Source organism: Pagrus major, chromosome 11 (assembly GCF_040436345.1).
Source record: "Pagrus major chromosome 11, Pma_NU_1.0".
NCBI classification, from domain to species: domain Eukaryota; kingdom Metazoa; phylum Chordata; class Actinopteri; order Spariformes; family Sparidae; genus Pagrus; species Pagrus major.
The window spans coordinates 10,440,142-10,467,752 of record NC_133225.1 but is presented as its reverse complement, the minus strand read 5'-3'; the positions used below and the strand labels follow the sequence as shown (position 1 = coordinate 10,467,752).

General features: G+C 42.6%; 1 protein-coding gene across 1 annotated transcript; it reads right to left on the bottom strand.

Annotated features, from left to right (window-relative positions):
* Positions 1-188: 188 nt before the first annotated feature.
* ipo13b (importin 13b) lies at positions 189-27,611 on the bottom strand. Its single transcript, XM_073476720.1, has 23 exons — positions 27,578-27,611; positions 27,056-27,142; positions 21,295-21,420; positions 20,835-21,191; positions 18,943-19,196; positions 14,797-14,937; positions 13,891-14,032; positions 13,119-13,285; positions 12,727-12,847; positions 12,306-12,453; positions 12,008-12,189; positions 11,300-11,326; positions 10,961-11,095; positions 9,313-9,465; positions 8,797-8,877; positions 8,544-8,681; positions 7,775-7,871; positions 5,777-5,829; positions 3,377-3,443; positions 3,167-3,225; positions 2,960-3,049; positions 2,622-2,803; positions 189-2,349 (listed from the first exon to the last, which is right to left on the bottom strand). Exons 2-23 carry the CDS (start codon positions 27,122-27,124, stop codon positions 2,253-2,255), a joined length of 2,886 nt encoding a protein of 961 aa, XP_073332821.1. The 5' UTR covers positions 27,125-27,142; positions 27,578-27,611; the 3' UTR covers positions 189-2,252.

The following is a 27,611-nucleotide window of genomic DNA, read 5'->3' as shown; positions in this document are numbered from 1 at the left end:
GAAAATATTATTGAGCAGCTAACGGGATAAAAACAAAAGAAACATTTAATCAATTAAATAGTTTTATAGATGTTGTTTGTTTCAGATATTTTGTACAAAAAAAAGTATTGCTGGAGGTTCAGACAGTGTGCGTTTGATTGAAGTGTTGAAGGAACAAAATGACTCCCACGCACAGACGAGTCAGGAGCTGCAGTCTTAGATATATTTAATAAATTAAAGCCAAGGTACAAAAAAAACAATGTACATTTCATACCTCCCTCCCTCCCCTCCTCCACCTACTACTCTTTCTATGAACTGATACCAACATTGTTTTATTTTCCCACAATTACAGACCGAAGATCAGTGTTGAACGTCCAACCATTCACCGCTCATCAGATCAGACCCGGCAGAGGCAGGACAGCTCACTCAGAGAGCTGACTCCTGCCTCGGCTCTTGGTCTAAATCACATCTTTCTGCAGTGTCTTTGTCCCCTGAACCCCAAATACCCCCCCCCGACAAAACACATACATGCTACATGTCTGCAGGCACCTCGGATAAGACAGAAGGATTAGACTGAGATAAAGTTCATCAGAGACCACAAAGTACATTTCGATGCTGAGTGCTAATAGATGTCGACCAGTCCTGCTGATTCACTAGACAGTGTTATTTTTACAGCCGTCACATCACTTCACCAATAATGTCTCTGGCATAATGGATGAGCACAGCGGATAACTTTCTCAGAGATCTTATGTTTTGTTACTGAACTCTCTAATCCTTCTGGGTCCTCTCCAAGGCAGTGACCAGATGGATGAAAAAGATTCGGGAGGCTCCTTCACAAGCATTCTGTTAGGAGCAGTAGTTTGGAACAGATAAGATAGAGGAGTCTAGTCAATGATTACCACTGGCTGGTCATTCCAGATGAGGTTAAATAGATGAGTTGTGATTGCCAGTGAGCAGCAGAGGTGAAATACTGGACATGCCTGGTCAGTCTTTAAGAAATGGAGTAGTCTGAATGAGTTTGGTGTGAAGAAATGGATTTGTTAAAAAGATAGGGGGGAGTTATGGATGTGTACTGTAGGTCCAATATAAGTGCACTGAACAAGTGGAAAAAGATACATCTGTGCACACACAGCCTCTCATACATACAGGTATGAACACACGCATACACTCAAATACACAGAAGTGTTCAGCAATAACTGTTAATATGCACAACTTGATTAATATTTTTGCACGATTACAGTGACTAAGCAGTCCGTCGTCAGGATTATTCATCCCTCCAAACTCTCGGTTCCCTTCTCGCTTTCCCTCTTGTGCCTCTTTCTCACTGCCAGCTACTATAATTCCTTTTCCTGCTTCAGCCTTTACTTTAGGCAGTCCTGCTTTACCTAAGGGACCGATGCATAAAGACCACTCCCTACAACCCGAGGAGACTGCAGTATGACTAGGTGGGACTGTATGTACATGAGGTATAGCCCTGTACACAGAGGGCTGGGCAAGAGAGCAAACTGTTTTTAGTCCAGTTATGTGGGTTTCTTTCTCCACTCATACCCCCAAAAGGCATATATAACAAAAAAGGACGATTTCACAAAAACATTTCATGATAATTTGGCAAATGCAGAGATCACAGGGGCATGAGTGGGAGTACATATAATCGTATTAATGTCATTTTTCCTGCAGAATCCCCTCCTGACTGACATTGGTCCTTCTCTCTTCCCATTAGCAGCAGCAGGACTGACAACCACCATCTTTCTATATGTGTTTACATATACATTTATATAATTACTTTGATTCATTTTTTTGAAAAATAATGTCAAGTAGCTACGTACGATACCACTACCATTTCATATGGATGCTAATCACCAGGAAACAGCCTAGGAACCACGGGAAGATCTAGAAAGGCAGAACAAGACAGAGATAGAAGGAGGCATGAGGCAGCATGCTGGGAGTGCTGCTCGAAGCTCTTCTAAAGAAAAGACCTTTAATTTAGAGGAGAGAGGAGGGAGCGAGAAACAATCGATCTCAGAACAGATAAGATAAATCAGAGCAGAGAGGGCAGCCTCCCTTAAAGCCACCGGGGGATTTCGTGTTTGTCCATTAATCCGATGGCAGGTCTGTGCTGGAATAGTTTCATGTCTTGTCCTGCGGCGGGGCGGGTTATCGTTACAATCATTTCATGATATTCTTCACTGACAGGGTTTGTGAGAACTGTGGCATCCAGCTGTTTTGCGCTGAGGGCAGAGGTCACGGTTAGGTGAGAGTTCAAGGGTAGAGTTTCAGTATTCAGCGGCGTACTCTGTACCGTGGAGCCCTCTGCAGAGTAGTGTGAACTCCTTCACTATGTCCTTCACCCTCCTCTTGTTCACTCGTTCTCTGCAGGACAGGGGAGGCAGAGGACAAGTAGATACAATTATAGTAGCAGGAATATTTGTAGGGTTCCCACGGCTTTTTAAACATCAAATGTAATGTTCCATATTAAACATCAAACAAAGCATAGATTGATGGAACATGGGTTATCAAAAAAATCTTCCAGTGCCTTGATTATTTCATAGACCTGTGGGAACCCGGGAGAATAAATGTAAAAAACCTGCGTCCATCTGACCAACCGAGAGGGAGATTCATTAGCCAGGAAACAGCCGTGTTACCTAAGTATCTGATGTGAGAAGTTGTCTTTCTGTTCCGTTGTGACCCGCGATGACGGGAAGCCGGGCGGCTGCAGCGCCTCCTTCAACCACACAGCGAGCAGAGAAAAGCAGTGCTTGTTCAGACTGAAAAGCACTTCTGCAAACTGGTCCATCAGGCTGCGAGTTGCCCCGCCCCCGATGCCCTGGAGAGAGCCGGGAGAGAAATTTGACAAGAGGGACTTAATTACTACAAGAAAAGGAAGAAAAGTTTGATGTGCCATAACACAGCAAAGTGTTCAGAGGGATGATGAAATGTTTCTGTGGTGTGATGTGCAACTGTGTAATGCGTGTCTTCTCACCTCCAGCACGGCCTGGATCAACAGCTTCCCGTCCTCCTGCACCACTCTTGCCACCGGAGGCACATCTGAGCAGTGGGGCAACAGCTCAGTCTATGGCACAAACACAGACGATCAGCACACTTAAAGCCAAATGACTCATGTGTAAAAATGCATATTGTTGCAAGGTTTCAAGTTTGTGTGTGTGTGTGTGTGTGTGTGTGCGCTCACAAAGAACAAGCACGTTGACTTGACTGTCGGAGCCTCAGGAAATTTGAGCGACAGAACTCCTAGAAGTGGGAGAGCGCGTCAGAAACATAAATAAACTACTGGGGGATGGTGTCAAACACTGACAGTTTGTACTTTGTACTGACAGGCACATATTGCACAGGAACTGCAGCAAAACACCCAGAACAGTGTGTCGGTTTGTGTGTTACTCACCACAGTGGAACACTGCTTTCACGTCAAGACTCTCAGACAAGAACAAATCGGGCTTCCGTTTGAGGGCCTAAGAGGCAGATAAAGGCATTAAACAGAGCATGTTTCTGTCGGCCTGACCCAATCGGTGCTGCTTCACCACATTCCACTGTATAAAATACTGCTATCAACACTACCCGCTCAGCCTGGTAGCCGGATCTGACAGCAACACAGGATTGAGAACAGATCTGCCTACCAGGCTATAGCGCTCTCTCCATCGGTTTAGGAAAAACTATATCCAAACTCATACAGTGATCCTCCAATGCAGAACTCAGCAGGTATAACAAACAAATTGCAAAAACTCAAACTTTGAAATCATTGGAAACTTAAGTCAAAACTAAAGGCAATGATGGTTTTGTTTCTGGAAATCTATTCTACTTGAAACATTACTTTTCCTTGTTTTTGGTTGACTGGACTGAATATGCAACAGAAGTGTGTAAGTAATTAACATGTGCAGATAAAGAGAAATACAACTCATCTCGTAATAATGAACTCATTCAGGATGGAGGAGAGAGGGAGAGAGGGAGAGGGAGAGAGATGGAGGTCAGATCTATCCAAAGATAGAAAACAAAGGAAGAAGAATGAAGACGGAAGACAAAAATATAAAACAGAAGAGCCATCAGCCAATTTGTCGGAACTGATTAATATTAGTTGAATATTAATTCATTTGGGCTTTGATTGGCTCTGGGCTGGAATGACTTCAGAGGAGGACTGGGCTCAGAGACTAACCAGTCACCTGGGACCACAACGCTGATACTGACGCTGTTACATCATCTTCCCAAGAGCGCCGCATCATCTGAAATATTTCATCTAAGGCGCTGAGCGTGCTGATGTTTTTCCCAAAGAGTGAATTTGCCCTGATGTTGACTTAATAGAAAAAAAGGGGAAAAGATTTTATCAAGACGTAAGTGCCTAAAATGGTGGATTTTATGCATAATACTGTATGCCCACACATGTGTGCTTATTTTTCTGTTTTCTAGGCAGCCTGTTGAGCCATAAATCAATATGATTATTCATAGAAGGATCTGCAACACTTTATTTGAAGGATTGGACTTAAGACTGACATGACGCCTGCCTGTATGAAGCAGTCTTTATTTATGAAGTCGTTTTCTTGCTGGATTTGGCTCCTGGCACCCCGGGGCTGCGGCTCCTGCCATTTTTCCTATTTTTTTTTCTTCAACTTTTTAGCTTTCGTCTTCTACCATACTTATTATAACTTAATTTTAGTAGTAACTTCTCCATTTACTATTTGTAAATGTAAATACATATATAATTGTCACATATAGTTTAAGTTTTATAGTTTAACCTACCTACTCGTATTACTTATTGTCTTCTCTATTTATATTTTATTCAAATCTCTCCATTGTGTGATATTTTTATTCTAGTAGGCGCCACTGTTTTCCCTTGGCTCAATAAAATATTTATAAGTGTTACCAATGGATTGCATGTTCCACTGTGAGTCATGAGAATTTCCTGACATCCTAAATTCATAAAATCTTTCCAAAACAAATTAAATGTAAAAAAATTGCAACATCATCTAGAAAAAAAGAAAACTATTTTTGTTAGCTACTGAGGGGATTTTGGAAATACAAGGTCTTTCCCTAACTGTAACAGTATGTTTGCAGAGTATTGTTAAAAAATGCTTTTTTTCTCAGAATTATAAAGTCTCAGACTCAGAGACCATGTCCTATCGCTACAGTGTGATTTTTTTGTGATCTCTAATGAATTCACTGAATACATTGTGAATATTACAAGTAAAAATGATAAACATACAAGATAAGGATGCAGGGCATCTGCAGGGCGTCTGCAGGTATTTGACACTTACATTTAATGTTTTAAGACCAGTTCAATTTTAACCACATATAAGACTGATTTGTGGACAAAACCTTATCATTTTTCTTTTACAAGCAACTCAGGTAATTATAAAGGTAAGTTTAATATACAGGACCTCACAAATTCAAATGTAAGACTATTAACTTAAGACTTTTAAAGGTCTAATAATTCTAAAGTTCAATTTAAGAGCTGCAAACAGGGATGCTTTGGATACTTTTATGAGGATATCAGACTGTTTTAAGTGGTTTCTGCTGGTAAAATGCAAACTCTGAATGAGGTCTGCACTTTGTGTGGTGAGGTGACTGTTAGAATCAAAAGCATTTGAGGAGAGACAGACGTCTCTCCTTCAAACATTCCTCTCACGTGTCATTCCACTGCCTCGCCTATGTGATGGGACACCTTAGGGCCCAATAACAAAGAACAGAGAGAGGTAGAGAGGGAGAAGAGGACAGAGAAACAGGGAGAAATTAGAAAGAGAGAGAAAGAGAGAGAGAAACCCAAAGTGAATGAAATAAGAAACCAAAAACACACCTGAGCTTGGAGTTGCATAAATGAATCAACAATATCAGGATGATCCCTGGGTCCTAAAATATAATAAAGATGAAACTTAAGAAATCATAAGAGAATAAGAATAATATACAAACAGCAACTGAATAGATTCAACAGTCATGTGGAAATAAAAGAGAACTCAAAAATATTTCATTGAAATAATTCACACGTGAGTAAGGAACGAAGGGGAGAAGGAGGGAGGGGCGGGGCATATGAAGCTTTGGCAGAGTCTTGGAAGAACAGACCAACCAAAAACAAAAAACAGGCAGAAGACAAAGACATGGGTCTGTTTGGAGAGAAAAAAAGAAAGAAGTAACGAGAGAAAAAGAACAAACCTAAAAAAACAAAAGTGAGTTTGGAGTGGGAACCCAGGAGGCACCTCTGTTACTGTTACAGTTTGGAGGAAAAGGGGCACCAGACCTGAATGAACCCCCTTTTTTTAACCTCCATCCCACGAGGCACCACAGACATCAATGTGATCAAACAACAGCAACACATTTCCTGTCGGACTGAAGCAAGTGCCTCAGAGGAGGAGGTTTCTGTAAGGGGTCCATTCAGAGCTGGTCAATAAGATCCCCTTTGCTTCAAAGGTGAACCCATAGCTGTCAGTATGAATCACACTCAAAGATCAGGATAGGTTCTGATATCACAGCCTCCCATACGCTGGACACAGACTACAGGACATTATGACAGATTGCAAATGATGCACAATTACAGACACGTTTCCTGTAGGAGCTTCTGGACTGAAAAATCCACAACGAGATTCCTGACTTTCAAACATGGATTTCTCCGATGGCTTAAGATTGATGTTGGAAGGACTCCAACAGTAAACTTGTAATGAAACAGAACAAACGTCTGTAGTAAGCGCCCAGCTTTAGCTGTTCCCAGACTCCAAACAAGTTTCTTGCTCAATATCCCCCCCTCCAGCCCTCATCCACACACACAACCCCTGGAGAGAATACAGGGCTTATTCAGAGGGCTGTGATGGAGAGCCCAACTCTAATCCAAGCACAGCAGTGGCTGCAGCTGTATTGAGCTGGCCCGCCCTGCTATGTTATGTGTCAGCCGACTGAATAAGCTAGTGGTCTCTGTGCTGTGACTGTATCCTGTACTGATACTGTCTACTGAAAGGCACCTGCTCAGAAAAGAAAGAGTTTAGAGGCAGCAGGAGAGGCAGCCATTACTTAACCAGTCAAAGCAGGAAAGGAGGAGTGGAAAAAGGGGACAACACAAAGGGAAGGGGAGCGGCAGACGGAGCTGGTACAAGTACTCTAACCCAAGTGTGGTGGATAAAAGTATATCATCTCATTCATGTCCATCTCATGTTCAGTGAAAATCTGAATCTTAGTCTGGCCGCATGGTAACGCACATAAAGACATTTCTGATCAACTTTGAACATTTACAAAACAAAGTAATTTTCATGCAGCCCAAACACTGAAACAGCAAAGTCAAATAAATTAATTTAAAAAGATGAAATAAGCAAACACTGGGCTGATAAATATAGAAAACATTGCCATGTGTTGATTGCATAAGTTAAAAGCAAACCATAACAGTCTTAAAATCATTTAATGAATGACAAGTGGAAATGGAAGTCTGCATTAATAAAATGATCATTTGAGACTTTGTGACTTCACAAGTAGACAGATCATTTTGTTGGTCCACTTGCATTAATGACAGCAAACATTTAAAGTTCAAATGAGGCACAGAGTCAAATGACCTCTGACCTTTCATCATACTGCTATTTGGGGCCCCGAGGCTCAGCATTTTTATTGACTTGAGACGCAAGAGAACATGAGTCTTTACGTATAGTTGCAGTCGAAAAAATGGGAACATATCACCATAATCTACATGACATTTTCATTAATAAGTCCTTTTCTTTCATTTTTACCTTTAAATCAAACATGATCAAAAACATTCGAAGGTCTAACACTGATTTAAACACACACATATTCACAGTCCCGCCCCTGCTGGACCCCCTACCTTGCTGGAAGATGGACAGTGTTACCGAGGTAACCAGTTCAAACAGAGCCTTGATGGGTGGGAAGTGGTCCGTCTCGCTGGCAAAGATATGCACCATCTGAAACAGCAGACACTCACTTTGTTTATTTGCACACAAGAATTCAGGTTATTGGAAGGAAAACCATTGAATGTCTTCACTCCAGGAACCTGATTATTGTAAAAAATGTGATTACATACAGATATTTACTATCGGATCTCTCCCCTACCCCTGACTATATTTTTGAAACGAAAACTATTTTCTTGTACTAGTAGCATATGAAACTGCACAATGCTGAGTTATTTTTTTTGTTGTTGTAGCACTTGGAGTGATGGCGCAGTGAGAAAACAAGCTTTGTAGTGAGAGCATTTTTTTTTCTTAATGTGCAAATGCGTGTGAATTTTACAAATAACCTCCTCTTCAGCTGTGGAAACAGACTCTTTATTGAAGTTTTTATTTGTGCATTTTCATTTTCAGTTCTAGTTGACATCTTTTGTTTACATGAGATTTAAAAAACTCGGTCACCACAGAAATATGAAAATATCCAGAATACGATGGTGCACGTAACCACACTCAATGTCACTATCACTAAATGCTTATAACTAAAGACAGTTAGAGATCCTTATTGTGATTAGACTATGCTAAATTGCTGTTCCTTATTATATTGATCGATAACCCATCTCTCTGCATGTAACCACGGAGAATATACTAATTTGCATTCATGTGTGTATGAACACAAGTATGAGCGTGTACCTGTCGTGTGAGGTCCAGGGCGGAGGCCTGGGGAATTGTACTGTACATCTGCCCAAGCATCTCACTGAGCTGAGACACCATGGGAGCAAAGTCATGGAGCAGAGTCTTCACCGACTTCTCAAAGATGGCGCACACAGCCTGAGGAACAACACGAGATCAGCTATATGGACAGGTCACCATATCTGATTGTGTGGATTGATTTGTTAGAAAGCAGAGGCCTGACAGTTTGTGGGCGCGCATGGCAGTGACTCACCTCTACAACCTGCGAGTCGTTGAGCCACTTACTGAGTACAGTCTGTATGAGAGCAAACACTTGTTGCAAAACCACCACCACCTGAAAAACACCATCACTTCATTAAATAAAGGAATAAATAGAGAGCGATACACAAGCAGCAGCATTAGATCAGCATTCACACATGGGTGCATGCCTATCAGCAGAATGACTAATGACTATGGTTGACTGACAGGGCAAAAACTTCCCGTTGGCCACCCGTTGGGGGGTGAGGAGCTCATATTGCTGTGAGCACCATGTGCCCTGCTGCGTTTCACAACAACCAAACTGAAGTGTACTTGAATACAAAACCTTTAAATAGAGCATGACGTAGGTTTATACTGGTTAGTATCTATCATGCATAGATGGAGCCCACTGCTGATAGTCATTCATCTAATCATCCAACCTCACTGATGACAAAGATGTGTGTGTGTGTGTGTGTGTGTGTGTGTGTGTGTGTGTGTGTGTGTGTGTGTGTGTGTGTGTGCGGTGGCTGACCGGGTTTGGTCCAGGTGGAGGTGGAGCTGTTTTGACAGGTGGTGCTGAGCCATCCGCTGACTCATCGTCCTGCTTGCTGATGTCGAGCGTGGTGAAGAGGTTGGACAGCAGCCCCAAGATGTGGATGATTGCCAATTTATTGGAGGGATTAGGCTGAAAGGAGAAAAAGGGAAAACGAAACAGATCATTTTACTTGCTACCATACAAACTACAACCCCACTGTCCATCTGGCTCATTCAGTGCATAGTGCCCACCTTAAAAAAATAATAGCTAACATGTTTAAAAGAACAAACGGATCATCTGAGCCCCACACCAGGCTGGTGGGTTTGAAAGGCAAGGGGCACCTGTCATTATCATTTACAGAAAAATAGAATAGAGCAAGTAAAAGTAATTATTATCATTTAATTACAGATATTTAATCTTACTTCTTGTTAAAAAAAAATAAGTAAAACACAAGTCAATAGGCAGATACATCAGCACGGTGACAGAAAGGAGGTAATGGCTCATTCTCATACTACTTTTCTCACTGTACACACACACGAACGCACACCCCTCCCCCAGGTAAAATCATTAATTAAGGATTTCACAGGCTGTGTTTAATAACTGCTCTGTCTCCATGGTGACGCAATGGAGCCAAAAGACTGCAAAGAGGAGCCACACCTCTCATCTCTCCTTCTACATCCACCTCCTCTCACAATATTGATGCTCCTACTGTACAACAGTCGTCTGACAGCATGAACCGTGTGTGTTTACTGTGCACATGATGCTTGAAGTCAAATCAGAATGACTTCATTGGTGTCAGCAGTCAGCCCGGTCAAATATCTCAGTCATTCACCCCTGATGTAATGTAACCCGAAGGTCTCCCCACTAGGTGCCACTATTTGTCCTGCTCCAGACGCAGCCCCTGATTTTCTAGTCTGATGTAATGCCGATAGATCACAGAGCTAGACAGAAAACAATAAGAGAGAGAGGAAGTCGTGGGGAGGATAGATGAGACGGTGTGTGACTGTGTGTGTGTGTGTTGTGTGAAGGGTGGGGGGGGGGGGTGAGACAGGTTCAGAGACAGACACTGAGAGAAATGAAAAGCTTCATCTATGCTGACATCTCTGTACACCCCACCCAAGGTCTTTACTGATTGTAGAACAAGGGATCAGGAAAAAAATTGACTTCAACCCACATCCAGTAAATATCAAACTGGGTATTTTTAGATAATAGCAGCTCCACGTTTGCACCGTGCAGCATGATAGTCTGAAACTCCAAGCTCGATTGAACCTGACATTTAAACAGGGGAAAGAATTTTTGTGCATGCACATGTAAAAGCATGACCTACTGTAACTGTGCCTCTGTCGGCGCTTTTATATTTTCTCAGTTTGTCTTTTCTCTTGCTGTGGTGTGTGCGTGTGTGTGTTCGCATCAGTGAGAGAAAGTGTGTATGTGCTACTTCCATGTGAGTCACTAGCCCATGGTGCAGGGTCAAATCCAATCTGGTCCCGCAGAGAAATGTTCCACTGCAGTGACACCACACAGACACAAGGCCTGTTCCTATTGGCCAGAGTCCAACTGTGTCTGCTCCATCTTTGTGTGTGTGTGTGTGTGTGTGTGTGTGTTTGTGTGTGTACTGCCTGAACATGTTGGTCTGTGTACGCACCGTCTCATCTGCTAGCTTCTCCAGTTGCTGAATGTAGGGGGTGATGAGAGAGTGAAGGTTTCTTAAGATGTCTTCCACAGGGAGAGCGGAGAGCAGGAAGCCGAGAGCCTGCATCAGCCACATACACTGACTCGTCTGCAAGAAAGGATGGTCGCAGTTTCAGCTTCAGTGCAAACAAACAGTGAGTTTTAAATCTAAGAGTTTTATAAACGAAACATTTTATGTCATCTTTAGTCTGCAGGCTCCAAACACGTTATGCAATTCCTTCATAGCGTTCCTTATTTAAATATCACTTCTGAACCGAGTGCGAACACAAAAAGAGAAAGAACACACACTGACCTTGTGGATCTGCTTTATGAGCACCTCCTGCAGAGAGAAAAAAGAAAGTCAGATTGAAGGGTCTATTCTTTTGAAAACACAACCAAACATACCCAAATTAGACATAAACAGTAACAACAACACAACTGAGGTGATTTCAAAGAGTAAATATTATTTCTGGAAAACAGGAACATCTTGATTATTACTGGCCCTCATATTTGATCAGCTGGTTGGAAAAAGCAAGAGCATGTTACAAAAAAGTTTTCATCGAATCAAGCTATTCTTTCAATCATTCTTTTTCAGAGATCCCTTATTGATTTGTTTGGCAGGAAGGTTTTACTTGGGACAGATTTGAGAAACTGATCTTTGTAACTAACTGAATTTCTATCATTTCTTGTTTACTGTTAAATCCCTGAAAGATGTTATTTTTAGTGAATATTATTTGAACCTGTCTGACCCTAACCTGCAAAATGCCACCAGGATAAAGTCAAACTGTTGTTGCAAAACCTATTTAATTTGACAATTCAAATGACACTTGTCAGGGCACGGTCGGTTGACCTTTACAAAACCAGATGCGAGAGTCTAACAACAGCATAACTATCAGTACCAAAATAACATTTTATATCAAAAATTGAATAAAATTGTGATGTTTAAATCAGAAAATCAAATCAAAGAATGATTTTGGTGAATCGTGACACCCCTTAAAGAGGTTTACATGTTTACATGTACCTGAGAGACAGCTACTATGTTGGTTGCGTAGGGTGGCAGGTCATATTTGCACTCCCTACAAATTTTTTTAAGTGTAGAGACAGAAGAAACAGAGAGGTCTGGGTTCCCCAGAGCCTGAAGCACCAAGGGCAAGACACTGCTGAGCATCACCGGGTGGTCTGCCAACCATTCAGCCAAAGCACCTGGTGGGAGATTTACAGTTCAGACACTGAGTGAGAGACAGTATGAATGTTACTGGACCTGTGCTGTCTTTAAATTTGTTTGTTCTTTTATGTTGTGTACTGAAACTTTGTCTCACCTATGGTGAACATCACTGTGTCTGCTAGCTGGACGTTGTTGATGCTGATTCTGGGGATGAGTCCTATCAGGCCTGGGATGACGTCAGAGTAATTCACATCTATCGTCTCTGCTATGGACTGGAAGCCATAAAGTAAGGCCTCTGTGTGCTGGTGGAGGAGAATTAGTTAAATTAAAATTAGTTTAAATCATGTAAATTTACACAATAGCTTTTTTCTCTAGCTTTATTTTGATTTGAGAGTAGACTTCATGCAAGCTAACACAAGTATAATGATATGAAAAATAGGAATGGAAGAAGTACTGGTCTTGAAAAGCTGGTTTATTAAATCTATTAAATTCCAGTACTGGCTTCTGTGCAACACTCAAAGAAACAGAAAATATTTCAAATTTTCTCTTTGCTCGTCCGTGCATGTTTCACCCACCTGCCATGATGTGGGCTGCTCTGCATTAGTCAACAGTCTTCCTAGTTTATCATACAGGTTACTCAGCAGCTCTGCTCCCAGCATCTCGTACACGTACATGAGCGTGTCTGAGATATCGACCCTGAAGGACAGACATGCACAAACAGACAGTTTAGGGGCACACAAGCTTGAGACCGTATCCGTTAATCTATTTGCCAGACAGGTTTTGCCCTCTCAGCTGCCAGTCCAGTGAGAGTCTATTAGAGAAAAACACTCACATGCTGACCAATGATTCTGTCAGCGGGTAATTTCTGAGACACTTTGACCGTCACTGAAACACTTGCACGCAGCAGTGCGCAGAAAAAATAGGCATGTATAATACAGAGACAGGCTCAGGCGTACGAAACACAAACCTGTAGATCCTGAATTGTTCTTTCTCATCACAGGACCAGGATGCGTACTCCTGGTCGGTAGGGAACTGGGCTTTGTGTAGCAAAACATCCACCAGCTGGAAATACACTGGCCTGTAGACTTGCAGATACACTGCCTGCTTATCCGACTCAAACGACATTATTTCATCCTGAGGACAGAGTACGGAGAAATAAAAAATAATGATGGGTCTGGAAAATGAAATCATTTATGCTCTTTACAAAATAAGAGCATCTGTTATGCTTCAAGCAGGCTATGAACTCAAGTAAATTTAATCTCATAGTTTTAAGCATTCTTAAATCACTGAGAAAACTACCCCACTATCAATTATCAAAATGAAACCACACATGTCCTACAAACCAAGAAATCTGTTATGTTGGATAGAGCAGAGGATAACAAGCAAATGTTTTCAGACTCACTGTCACATTTTATTATTTTGAAAACTGCAGACAAAGAGCAGTGACACCCCAGAGAGTAGCACATTAATTCAATTCAATTCAAGGGGGTGAAGGGAAATGTTTTTATACAGTCTATCTTAAGATGACCATTTCCAGCAAGTGCCTATTGAGCCTTGCCAAGCTACAATGCGCACAGCTTATTTTGTGGACTGATTTTATGTCACTGGAGAAGACGAGGCTCGAGAAAAATCATGAAAGTTGGAAAGTATACGGTATCTTTCATTTGTCAAACTACCAAAACATTACTGCAACACTACATTACAGGACAGGATAGCATCAGATTTCCAACATTGCTTACTTGTAGTGTGTACCAGAAGGTGAGTGTGAGTGAGCTGGTGGTTTCATTGACCGGGTAGTGGCCGGGGATCCCTGTACAAAACATGATCATGTTGACTAAAGCCAGGAAGCTCTGCCAGTGATCCACTTGCTCCAACAGAGTCCTAGACACAGAGGTGAGAGGAAGGAAAGAGAAAGAGAGAGACAGAAAAAAAGGTGTAATTTGGCAGTTGTCCAGTACAGTTGGTTCACGGGGAAAATAGCAAATTTCGCTCTCCTACCCCTTTTCCACCAACAGGGTTATGAGACTGGTTATGTTCCGGTGCGCACACCAATTTTAAACTGTTGGGAAGATCAGAATTGCAAACCAAAGTGGGTGTCTCATATTCTACAGGACGTCGTGCATTGTGCAACACCCTCCGTTGAAGACACATTTTTTATTACAATGGTTCCACTTCAAACGGGTGGAAATGCAGGCTAGGTAGCACTAAGGCTGCAAGAATCTTGAACGGAACCAGTTCAAGAACCAAAGCTATTCTGGTGGAAAATGGGTCTCTATGTGCTATTCAATCAGTAGATGCAGCAAAATAGAAAAATCCGACATAGAGACTTCACAGTGAGACATTGGACTGACTATTGCGCAACTGGTTTAAGTGCAAATTAATGGTATGAAGCCTGTTTCTCTTATATAGTCAGCTAATTTGTGAAAAAAAAACATTTTTAAAAACTGGCCAAGATTTTTATTTTGTTGTTAGAGTGGCTGTTACACTGTTTATATATGATGCTTTCAAATAATTACAGTATTCAGTCATGTATGGTAATCATTTAGGCCAAGAAAATGTACGGTGATTCAAAGTTTTTTATTATCTGAATTGAGGGTCTGAGGATAGAGGGGGTTGTATGCTGTACATATTGTAAAAAAACACACCTAGAGTGGTTTTCTCCCAGTGTCACAGCGATCCGGCAGATGCCATGGCAGGTCTCCATGTCTCCATTCTGAACAGCCTCTCTGAGCTGCTCCTGGAGGGCCAGCACTTGAGGAACCAGTTTCAGCAAAGTGTTCACATATCTACAATCCATGGACAGACAAACACAGATGGAAAAAAAACAGTTAGGAGTCCGGTTCATTAAAAGGAAACAAGGTAAAAACCAACACAATGCTGTACAAGTGAGAAGAGCATCACATGGAAAGCTGGGGAGCCTCCACTGGTGACTATAACACTGACTCACACTGCTCACAGCGAGGTTGATGTATTTATTGCTCCTTCTCAAGACAAGTGTTTATTTCACATCAAATCAGAGTTCAAGTCAGTCCAACCTCTGATCCAGCACACCCACCTTAAAAAACCCACACATCTACCAGGGAACCAGAAAATCTATTCAAAGCTCCTGCTCAGAGCTGCACCACTGCTGTCAGTTATTATTCTGTCTTCTTCCTGCTGTCTCAGCCATATATAAATCCCTCACTCTAAAACACACACATGTGCTGCTGACACAAACACACACACAGACTTACATAGACACATGAGTACACACACGCTCAAACACACCCTGCAACACAGGCTCAGATCTGGTCATGTGACCACATCAGACAACATCCTCCTGTCAACCTTAATGACAGCAAGAGAAGGGGTGACATTTGGAGATGAAGGGCATGTGTGTGCGTGTGTGTGTGTGTGCGTGCGCCTGAATGTCACTGAGGAGATTATGTGCATGTGTGAATGCTATAAATGTAAACCATATTATGTGTGTGTCAGTCCCAGCGGGGTTCTGTGGTATGCAGGAGGTGCTTCATCTTTCATGAGAACATCAGTAAGAAGGACATGGGTCCAGATCCATGAATATTCAACAATGACACAGCAAGGTTGAGTGAAAAGAACAAAAAAGACAAGAATGAACCTGAAAAGCTACTGTAACTCACTGTGTTTCCAGGTAGATCTAATGTGGGGCTGCAACCAACTATTGTTTACATTATTCTTGAATCTGTCGGTTATTTTTTCAGCTAATCATCTAAAAGTTTAAAGGTCCAGTGTGTGTGATTTAGGGGGATCTATTGGCAGAAATCAAATATAATACTTTTTTAATTTTGTTTTCATTAGTGTATAATCACAGAAACTAAGAATTGTTGGGTTTTTGTAATAGAATTAGCCTTTAAAGTCTATAGAGAGAGCGGGTCCTCTTCCCTCGAGTCCGCCATATTGCATTGGCATTAGAGGTGTGGAAGTTGCTCGATTAGAAGATGCATCGCGATGCGGACGTGGAAGATTCTGCATCAATGCAGAGACAGAGCATAATCGAGAGTCTGCAGCTTATGTTGATTGTTGTTAGTCCGGCCTCAGCTGGACGGTAACATTACGTCACGTCTTTGCTCCCATGCTTTGAATTGTGGGCGGACAATGTTACTTATGTAGGATGTATGTCGGAGGGAGGCAGAGATCATCTGCAAGCCCAGCTAATCAGCCAAGATCCAAGGAGGCGCTGTCAACTTTGCCGTCCAACTCTGAGAGAAGTGTGTGCATCACAGTCAATAAATGCCTTATCTTAAAGCTGCCATGTGAAAACACTATTATTGTAGATTACAACTACTGTGTAAGGCACTGCAGATGGACAAATGTGTTGTTTTTGTAATGTTTATGTTTTGAAAAGATGTAGCTTTTATTTTGTAGACTGCTATGGTCTTATTATTGGGAGGACTTTCTGAATAAAAGGGGAATTTAGATGATGAAAAAGTAGCCATGTGCAGTAATATAGATCATAAAGGATGCCATACACTGAGATGCATCTAGAATCATTTTGCATTCAACGTGAGGCCAGTGAAGATTCACACCTCTAATTGGCAAGTTTCTACAGTAACCCAGAGGACCTTTCAAATATTTTGTGTTTTTAGAGGCCATCGTGGAGGAGGGTGAAACGAGGGGTGTACAGTTGGATGCCATCTGCAGCAACATGGCTAGACACAACTAAATCCTACACACTGGACCTTTAAGCCATAGAATGCCCCAATAAATAGCAAAAACTTGTCCAACCACCAATAAAAAAAAGTCTATATCTACCTATACCTATCTATCTACCTATCTATCTATCTTAATTTACAGTGCCAAGAAAATTGTTTGATTTATAAAACTGTTGTCGCAAAATATTCTGTCCATTGAATAATCCGTTAATCTACTAATTTTCAGCATTTCCCCTACAGAGCCGTACCCAAACACAAGTGGCCACTGGCTCGACAAAATGTCTGTGATATGAATCCTCTGCTCTGCACGTCTTACCGCGGTCCTGAAAAGCATTTATAATTCTAATTTCCCTCAGGTCCCCTTACAGGCTGAGGAACCCAATCTATGGTCCTGCGATATGAAGCAAAGTCCCCTACTCAGCAGCCCACACTGACTCAGCCTTCTCTGGAGAAGGCTCCACCCTGCTGAGATGTGATGAGTATGAACCTGGCCTCCATTTCATAGGCCCGTACCTGTGTTTATTTTGGCCTACATCCTCTGTGTTTGGCTGCCTGAGTAACCCTATGAGAGCAGCGCCGAGACCGACTCCAATTTACTCTGAGTGAGTGACCGTGAGTGTGTGTGTGTGTGTGTGTTTGTGTGTGTTTGTGTGTGTGTCAGACTGCACTCATGCACTCAGAAGATCATTCATTTTTAACAAGGTGCTTTGCAAATGCAGGTCATGCACTCTTAGCTCAAAAAAAAAAGAGGACTTGGTGTGTATGTGGCGTGATTAAAAAGACAGAATGGATTTGTATGTGTGTTTCCCCATTTCTCTCATAAGGGATGACATTCTGGAGACTCCCCCGAGACTGTCTACTGCAGCCTCCTCTCCCCTAACTCATACTTGCCTGTCCTCTCCTCTTCTGCTCCCTGCCCTGCTGTTATACACTTTCTGCCTCCTTCCTGACTCCCCGTTTATTCTCTCCCTCTCCATCCACCACCACCTCCCCCTCCCCCTCCATCCCCCCACCTCTGATCCCCTCTGCAATTACCGCAACACTCTGAGACAGGGGAAATGGGTTGCCTGGCAACAGGATGCAGCTGGACCAATAGCATCCCCCCAAATGAGTTGACTGTAATGTGTTTAAACAGAGGGAGAGAACAAGAGACAGGGAGGAGGGCTTAGCACTGATGGCGAGAGAAGGGAAAGGGGAAAGGAAGAGCACAAAGAAACAGAGGCAGACTGGGAGAAAGGATAAAACTGATAAACAGACAGTAGTATCTACAGATGGATAAAAGGGGGGCTATGACTCCCTTGAAAGGACGGGAGGAAAAAACCTTTGATTCACATATTTTCCTCCTTTCTTATAGACACAGACACACAAACTAATTATAGGTAGTAAACCTATAAATCACACAATAAAGAGAAAGAGCACAAAAGAGGAGAAAACCAGAAGAATCTCATCCCTAACATACTCTATCCTAGCCCAGCAACACTTGCCGAGGCTGTTCTACCTGTAACTGCCATTAATCGTCTCCCCCACCATCTGCTCGGCACAATGTGAGTGTGTTTAAACTGACTTGTCAGTGGCAACTGCACAGTTCTGAGACCCTCTTGTGTGAGAAGCAGTGCAGAGGTATGGAGGATTAAGTCTCTTATCCTTGCACACTTTCACACCTTCCTCTGCCCTCCTCCCCCCGTACTTCTCTTTGCATCGTCCCGTCACCCCCACCCTCTCCCTCCCTCTCTCTCTCTCTCTAGGGGAGGGGTAATGGGTGGCTGCCATGTCTGAATCAACCAGGGCATGATGACATCTCTACCCAGCACTGTAACCATAGCAACGCCAGCCAACCGAGAAATGCTGCTCTCCTCCCCCTGGCTGTCAACTTGCCCGGTATCAATCCCTCCCTCCTTCCCTCCATCCTTCCCTGATGCCCTTCCAGTGCCCACCCTGTCTGGTTCCTGCCCTCGGCTAATGTATCTTTCTATTATTCTCTCACTTTCCCCCCTCCTACCTCTATTTTTGCTCCGAAGTAATATCGCCAGTCAAACCCATGACAAGTGATCATCTCATTTAGTTCTATCATTATTTGTTTTTTTCAACCTTCTCTTGGGGTTGTCACACATTTGTACACACCTTTGGGAGTCGGGCTGTGAGATGGCGTTGACTATTGCCTCCACCGCTGTGTCGAAGAGCTCGGGGTCAGGCAGGGCACTAAAGCAGTCGTGCACCAGGCCTTCGCTCTCGCTGAGGGGCACATCTAGCAGCACCCAGGATGACAGGCAGCGCAGCACGCGAGCTTTTACCGCCCCGGGGCTGTCCGTTCTCCGCAGCAGTTGCTGCAGTAGTGGACACACTGACCCCCACTCCCGGCCCAAGGCTCCCCGTACCTACAGGGAGGAGGATAATGAGGGTTAGACTGGTAGTGTAACACTCATGTGTGGTATGCTCCTTTGATTAATGAGCAGTGTTAGGCAAGTTACTAGTTACTATCATTTGAAAGCAATAAGTCACTTTACAATATTAGTGCCTGTGGAGAGTAATGCGTTACTACTTACAATATTTTAGCATTTTGTTCACCAAAATAACTGCAGAGGTATGACTAGGCACCATAAAATGGAATAGGGATATATTGTTTTTGCCTTCAGCTGCATTAAAAAACAACTAGAAAAAGACGCCTCTCACTGCAAAGCTGTGTGACCTATCAGTCCGACTGGGCCCAAAAGCAGTCTGTGAGGAGGGACTTTGCACCGTAACACATTAATATAGCTTGGCTCCCCTGTAACACGTCTTACCACCCATACACTGTTAAACAGGAAAAATGATTGGCTACAGTCATGGGTGGCTTGTTCTACCACGGCAGCAAAGATACATGAAAGAGTCGATTGGCCTTCCAAACTGGGACCACTTGTGATACTACAGAGGGGAAAACTGAGCAGAAAATGGTGAGGACATGTTCATGTTGCAGGCAACAACATAACAAAAACAACCATAACGAACAACACCAGGTTGGAGGAAAAGAAAATATGTCTCCTGCAGAAAAAGAAAAAAGAAACAATGGACTTCACAGGACAATATTCACAACTTGGATTCATTTGATGAAAAGCATTTTTGATTCTTTTCATCAGTGGAAGAAAAGTTAATTATCGAGGAAAGAACAGAAATTAGGACTTGATGACCACTTCAAAGGTAGGAGGTCACTACTTTTCAGGTCTCTTTTGCTTTCCATGCCAGCAAATCTGAATAAATTATTCTTGTTAATAATTCTTATTCCTATGGTCCATGTTGACATAAGTCAAAACATTTAATTTGATGTAATTTTAAGCCACTTTAAACAAGCTTAAACAGATTATGTTAAAGTAACTAATAATATTTCCACAAATCCTATTAGAAACACGTTAGATTACTCCATTACATGGATCAAGGTTAATTTCTGTTACAACACTTTTTATGATGAACTAGAAGGCTTTAAAGAAGCTCACAGACAACAATTTAAAAATATGAAATTAACTTCAATTTTGTTTCTTGTACAAAATATATGAATTCAAGCACTTTAAATGACCCATGTCTATTTATTTGTTAGTCACACACTGGCCTTGATTTTTTACCTTCCAATTCAAACCATTTTAAGGATTTCAATGACCCACGGGGACCCTGTTATCTATACTAGTTCCAATAAGATATCTGTTATATATACCTCGAATTTTGGAAAATAAACAATTTCTTGTTTTTGTTTTTTGGCAGCTGTACAATCATTTTGCCAGAATAAAATAGTCTAATATGAGTATAAGTATGGTTTAGATCACATATCTGTAAAAATTAATAAAGAATAAATAAAAAGACCAAGAATGTGACAAAGCATTCACTGCCAGCTTTAGCTACTTGATAATTTGTCAATTAGCACATTTCAGTCAGATCTTAAAAAGTATAGAGCTTCATACCTACTGATGAACACATTAACCAAAAGAAAACCTGTGAATATAGAACAGGTGGCCATCACCACCTGCTGAGGTGGGAGGAGGACATACCTGTCCTTTTCGGTACTGTGGCAGGCGGCTGGTCTGGAACTCTTCAGGCAGGACGGTCAGCAGCTCCAGCAAGGCCAGGCAGCGTGCCCGCCCATCCACCCCTCCCCCCTCCTCCTGGAACACCCGCACCATCTCTGACACTGCGCCGGGCCAGGCCTCAGGCATTGTGTTGAGCGCCAGAGAGGCAAGGGCCACACACAGTCGAGTGAGCACCATCTTGGAGCCGGAGGAGAAGCAGGCAATCTGGGAGAACAGCTGGGTCTTCAGAGACTCGTACTGGTCTGTGGGGATGTCTGACCAGTAGCGAGAGATCTTAGTGTGAAGGGCGCTAGCACCAAAGTACTGGATCTCTGGAACCTGTGAGAGACGATAAGATGGATGCAAATGGAGAAAAATGGAGAAAAATGCTTTCTCAGTGTGTGTGTGTATGTCCATGTGAGTGTTTGTGTGTACACTGTACCTTATCTGGGCTCAGTAGGGCCCAGCAGAACTGCCAGGCCTGAGGCGAGACCTGAGCCTGCATTAGCCATTTCTGTGCCAGATTCTTGTTTTCTATATTGGGGTCATAGTACAGCTGGTGGAGGGCCTAGAAAGATAAAAGTAGGAGAAGAAAAATGAAAAAAGTCAGAAGAATCCATACAGTCTTTGGATGGTTGAACCATGATGGGATAAATGCAGTCATTTGAGCTCTTGTTTAGCCAAAAAAGTTGGTTACCATGAGAAAAGTGCATCTTTTATTACTCGCAAACAACACAGACACATGGTTGACAGTTTACCTCGAAAACCCAAATGACGGAGAAAGCAATGACCTGAAAACAGCACTCTCTGAAGAACAGCTCTGAGTAATTTGAGTACTTGAGTGCAGCAAGAACAAGAAGGAGGCAAGCCAAAGAGAAAGGAGATAAAGGATGAGTGTGAGCTAGGGAAATAAAAGAAGGGAAAAGGGGAGCATTAATTAAAGTGACACCTCTAATCCCGGCAGTGCCAGAAAAGAGGTTTAGGCACTACTCTGCAAAAATGCCCGTTTTCGCTCTCTTTCTCTCTGTCAAACACACAAATACACACACACACACACACACACACACACACACACACACACACACAAACCACACACATGTACATGCTCACTGAACTAAAACTGCTGGCAGCCAGCACTAAGTGTCTGACAAGCAACACAGGAAAAAACTCTATTCAGCGAGCTTCTGATCCTTGTCTTTACCCCTGCAGCCTGCTCACATCAATTCCTCCACCAGCAGACATTCTCTCCTCTTTCTCTCTTCTCATTTCTTTCTCTCTGTTCGCCTGCAGTTTCCATCCCATTTCATTACATCCCTCAGCTCTCTGTCTTCATCTCAGCCTTCTTCTAAAATCCACATTTCTCCTCGTTTCCTCATCAGAGACGTTTAGGCTGCCAAGTAAGGGAGGAAGAATAATACTGTACAGAAACCACTACGGGTCACAGCGTACGATGAAGAAAATTGCAGCTGGAGAGAAACATCAATACAGAGTCAATGCCTACTGGAAACACAGAGTCTCAGGTGGTGCTCTCTCCCCGTCTGCCATCCTGCAACGCAATTATCTGTCTCTGCTTACTGTACGGGACTCTGAACACGGCTGGCTGGGTGTTAATGAGCTGATTGTTCGCAGAGAGTCAGGTGGCATTTGTACATATATGTGTGAGAGAGACAGCTATAGGTGCAGGTGCAAGATGTGCAGCAGGTAGTGTATGTACAGTCTGCTAGTGGCTTTGAGTTTTTCTTAGTTGGAAGGTCTCTGTTCTCCACTTACATCTACCTGAAATCCAATACCACTGCATCTACAATAATAGGCTATGTGGCATTTTTTCTTTAAATTTGGAAAGTTTGATATAGACCGCATGACAAACTGCTGAAATATGAATGTGTTAGTGTGGCAAGGTCTTCCTGTAATCAAAGCTGTGATATCCGAGTTCAAAGTAGCTACGGATCATTACGGCAGACCGCTGTGTGATTGCAGACCGCTCCTTATCAAATCCCACACAGCGCTGTGTCTGAGCGCGTCTGTCCCTTCCCGGGTTTATTATCAAAGCACAAGACACAAAACAGTCTGTTCATTTTTCTGCTTTAATCTCCTCCCAAAACACCGCCGCCCGTCTTCTCCTAGAAATCAAGGCCGGTGTGCAGCAGTTATCTCGACTAACTACCTGTAATTGTCCATTATTAATTGAATGTTAAAACAAAAAGCATGTCGATCCCTAGAAACCGTAGTGCTTATTTGCAGGTGAGGCAACGTCTGCATCTGAAGCAACTAATTGCATCTACAGATGGTGGCAGCCTGCCTGAACCACCTGGCTTCACCTGAGGATGGCGTGCTCTTGGCAGACACTGTCAAAGGTCATTAGCCTCCTCTACAATCACTCTCCAACGGGAGGAGGAAGGGAAGATGGACGCAAGTGAAAAAACATGGCTCAGTCAGACAGATTCACCATCTGCTCTCACACATAACTGTGGATTTACTGTAGCTGATATACACTGGTATAGGAGAACAACTATAGTGTAGCTCCTGAGCCGTGTTAACAAAGAACACTACAATCACTTGTACACTACAATATATGAAATTGTAGCACATGAATGAGGCAGGAGCAGTTATCTGTAAAAGATTACTTCTATCATTAAAATGATTAGCAAGTGAAAGGTAGAAGATGTACAAAGAAAAGCAGAAAAGAGGCAGCCTGTAGGATGTTTTTGTAATCTCTGCTTGACCACATGCTTATGAGCCATGAGCGAGTGCACACACACACATTTTGGACATGTCTCTGCACACTGTGTTCACACACAGCAGGTAATAGCACCTCTCTGCCACAGGTTCGGTGTGTTTTCGAGCCATCTGTCCACTAGAGCGTCACACTCAAAGTCATTGCAGTGATGGGAGGGCAGTGCTGGTGCTGTGCTGCAGAAGGCATCATCACACCGCTGACCTGACATGCCACTGCGCTATAATTGTGAGAACCAAAGACATGCAGAGGAATGGTGATTAATGAGGGAACAAAGAAGAATAGTTTGTGTGCAAGTGTGCGCGGGTGGTTGTTGACAGCACGCAGCCAAGACAGAAATTAAGAATACCACGTTGCCAATAGTGATAAAATCTCAGCACATGGACAGCAAACAAACCCTTGCACCAAGTGTCTCAACACGCAAACCTCATTTAAATAAACTATTTCCTTTTCCACCACATAATAATGAAGACTGATGACCTCATGGATATATGATACCATCTCTGAGCCTGCTAAAACTTAGAAAGAGAAAAGAAGAAAGCAATGCTTGCACTAGGACATGTGTGTATCATGTAACATACAAGACACATATTTCACCTTGAGTCCATATATATATATATATATATGTCTGTCAATAGCTGAGTGGTAATAGTCATCACGATCCCTCTTTTCCTCCTGAAATAGCCTCTCCGGCCACCACAAAACTACGCATCATTTCTCAGTGTCAAATTCCCCGGCTATGTTGTGTAATACGTTAGTTGGCAGGCTGAATCATCTCCTCGGCTTTTAAATGCCATAAAACTATTAATTCAAAAAAAATAATTCAAAAACGCACTTGTTGTCACACACATCTTATCCTGACTTTACTTTCCAAAAGGCAGAGGTGCAGCACAAGCCAAGAGCCTGGGAGCAATACACTACTGAACAGACCTCAACAGCCACGCTGACCCAGTACTGTGCTCTGCCGCTTCCTGGTGTTACAGTAGTTGTTTGTCTCGGGGCAGAAATACACAATGACGAAATCCTAATAGCACGCTGTTTCACGGCAAAATATAGAGCTCTGGATTTCCTCTAAAATCCACTTGCTTCTGGACAGTGATTCTAGATGAGGCTAATTATAGTCGAGCGGAAATGTAAGGCAGTATATGTAACCATTCATTGTACACACAGAGATACTGACAATGTAGTACTTTGTTTCACAGACCCCCAGATTGGACAAAGAGCTTTCTATTGGAGACATACAAATGCTGGGCCAGGAACCATCATCTCCACCACTATGTATACAACCAGCACCATCCCACTGTACAACAGGGACAATTCTGCATTGCTGCTCATTTTTATTTCACTCTTTCAGCGACTGGTTTCGCTCTCATCATCTTATGGGAAGTGCAATTTGACCTTCTTTTGATGAGCACTATGACGTGTCTGCTGGTGCACTTACAGGTGCCTGCTGCTGTGACTGGCAGAGAGGAAAATAAAATTACTGGTAAAAGCAACATCTCAGGTTTTTCTAAACGTATTAAGCTGATGCTCTGACACAAATAATAAAATGATGAATTTTAGGGGTAAACACCGATTGTAAAGAAACCTCTCGTCTCCCTCTCAGTCCAGGGAATACACAGCATTGTGCTAATTCTAAAACTAATTAAGTAAAATATGCAATCGTAGACAAATTATCTACAATTAAAAAAAATATGAGAGAAAAAATATCTCGCTCAAATAGTCTAAATATACTTTCTAAATTTAGCCGAGTCTTAGAAGAAGAATATCTCATCTGTTTTGAAAAGCAACTGTTGTGTTGTTACAAGAGTGCTCACAGCCTTCATGGGAAATGATACTTCAGATGTTGTTTGTCTTGTTTCATCAGCTAATGAGATTACTGATGGCGCTGTAATACTCAGAGATGGTTGACTTCTTTAACAAGAAAGTGATTTTGATACTGTACAACCAACAACAAATGAAGAAATTTAAAGAAAATATCACGTCCTTTTCTTCTGTTTGCCAGTGTTTTAAAAGAGGACAAGCAGCTCAGTTTGAAGGTCAGGGATCAGTGCGTTAAACATATAGTGCAATGACATCATAGGTGACGTAACTGAACACTAATTAATTCAAAATTGTTTATTGAATTCACTACACTGACATTTAACCACTGGAAGCGTTTCCTTTTCCAGATAATCAACTGAACCACTGACTGCTGAATGTATATCTGACATGTAGCTCGGATTATTTTTTCATGAATATCAAGCACTATTTTTGCTCGCTTGAGGTATTTTGGCAAGCAAGGCTTTACTTCAATTATAGATGAGACATTTAAATACCTGAAATAAATATCAGTTCACCAAAAAAAATCCCTAATACATCACAAGAAATCACTTATGACGCATAAATAATACATTTACTTAGGTATACATAAGTGTTTTACAGAGTAGAGTGTTTTCTCCGACTTAAGCTAATGTACACGATGACGTGGAATATTTTACATTCTCTTCATGCATTGGCCATCAAAATATTATTATAGACCACCACTTTCTTCACCTGTAGCCATGACACATGGACACATGAACAAATGAATAAGGAGCTTGACCACAGGGAGACGGGAGCTTGCTCACTGTTTGTCATTCTCCTTCCTCTTTTATTACACCACCAGAAGGCACAGTATCAGGCTAAGCCATTTTCCCCCACAGGAATGTGCTTCCCTCCTTCAAACCTGCCTCTAATCATTTCTGTCGCATCGCCAACCTCCTCTCACCCCCTCCTCTTTCTCTACTGGCACTGTTACAGACATCGACCCTGGCTGTCCCACCCCTCTCTCACCCCCTCCCTCCCCTCATCCCTCAATCCATCTCATCACATCGACTCTGCTCTTCCACAGGAGCACCTTTCCCTCTCTCTCCATCCTCCCCATTGTCTCCCCACCCATCCCCTCAGCGTCGGAGTCAGTGGCCACCCAGCAGGGAGATTCATCACAGCAACCTCGCAGCAACAGTCAACACTGCCAAGCGCGCGCGCCACACACGCGCACGCAGACAAACACACACACACACACACACACACACACACACACACACATGCTCTCAAGCGGATCCAATCCAACAAGAGAAAAACAAGACCCAGACAAGCATTTTACAATGAGAGAGATGGCAAAGGATTGGCGGGCTACAACCTGTTATGCTCCCATCTGATCGTTATTTCCGATCATTAACCAATTAGCCATTCAGCCAAGAATGATTTAAAGATGCAGTCAGATAAAATCAATTTCTATATGCAAACCCAGCGTCATCGTCTGTCCAGATTAAATCAGTACTCTGAAATGTGCTATATTGTGTGTCTGCAAGGCAGATAAAGCGCTTCTGCTTACCCTCTCAAGCTGACTCATTTAAAACATGACCACTTGTCTTTAGTCAACAAAGCCCAGGTCCTGTATGGGCTGATGGGTTGCTGACACGGACTGATTGGTGTCAAAACTCACCTTCTCTACGTTTTCCACCGTGAAGTCCAGGGCGTCCGGTGTGGCTACTATCCTCCCCGGCGTCTCCATATCTCCGCTGACACGGAGCTGTCAAACGATCAAAGAGGAGCAACACATTCAGCAGCTGACAGTCACCGTTAAACTCCTCTTTAAAGACAGTATCATTTCAAAAGCATGTCCACAGTGGCGATCGGAATAAGTAAGCTAGCTAAACGCGATCACAAATTTGGACATAAAGATGACACGAGAGGCTAACCGGCAAGCTAACGCTAGCTCAGTGAACTTACCAGGCTAGCTGACGCTAACCCATTCTATAGACAAATACTATAGCAACGGCTAGCGCCACTATGCTAACGCCAAACTAGCTAACATAGCAATGCATGTAACTTGACGCTACACTCGTGCCAAATGTAACCAAGCGAGGCGGATATACTATCGATTTAAGAGTGTGAAACTATTATCAAAACATTGCCGTCTCCGTAAATAATCTCTCGGCCGTCTAGAGGAGCGATATTTCCACACCTTTCTGTCCTGCGACGGTATGAGACGATGCTGG

Bases quoted from the DNA above. Each gene is read 5' to 3' on its own strand.
- ipo13b (XM_073476720.1), bottom strand. From the start codon at position 27,124: ATGGAGACGCCGGGGAGGATAGTAGCCACACCGGACGCCCTGGACTTC. The intron at 14,938-18,942 runs GTGTGTACAAAT...CATGGATTGTAG, and splicing joins TCACAGCCCGACTCCCAAAG to ATATGTGAACACTTTGCTGA. The intron at 2,350-2,621 runs GTAACACGGCTG...CCTGTCCTGCAG, and splicing joins TTCTCACATCAGATACTTAG to AGAACGAGTGAACAAGAGGA.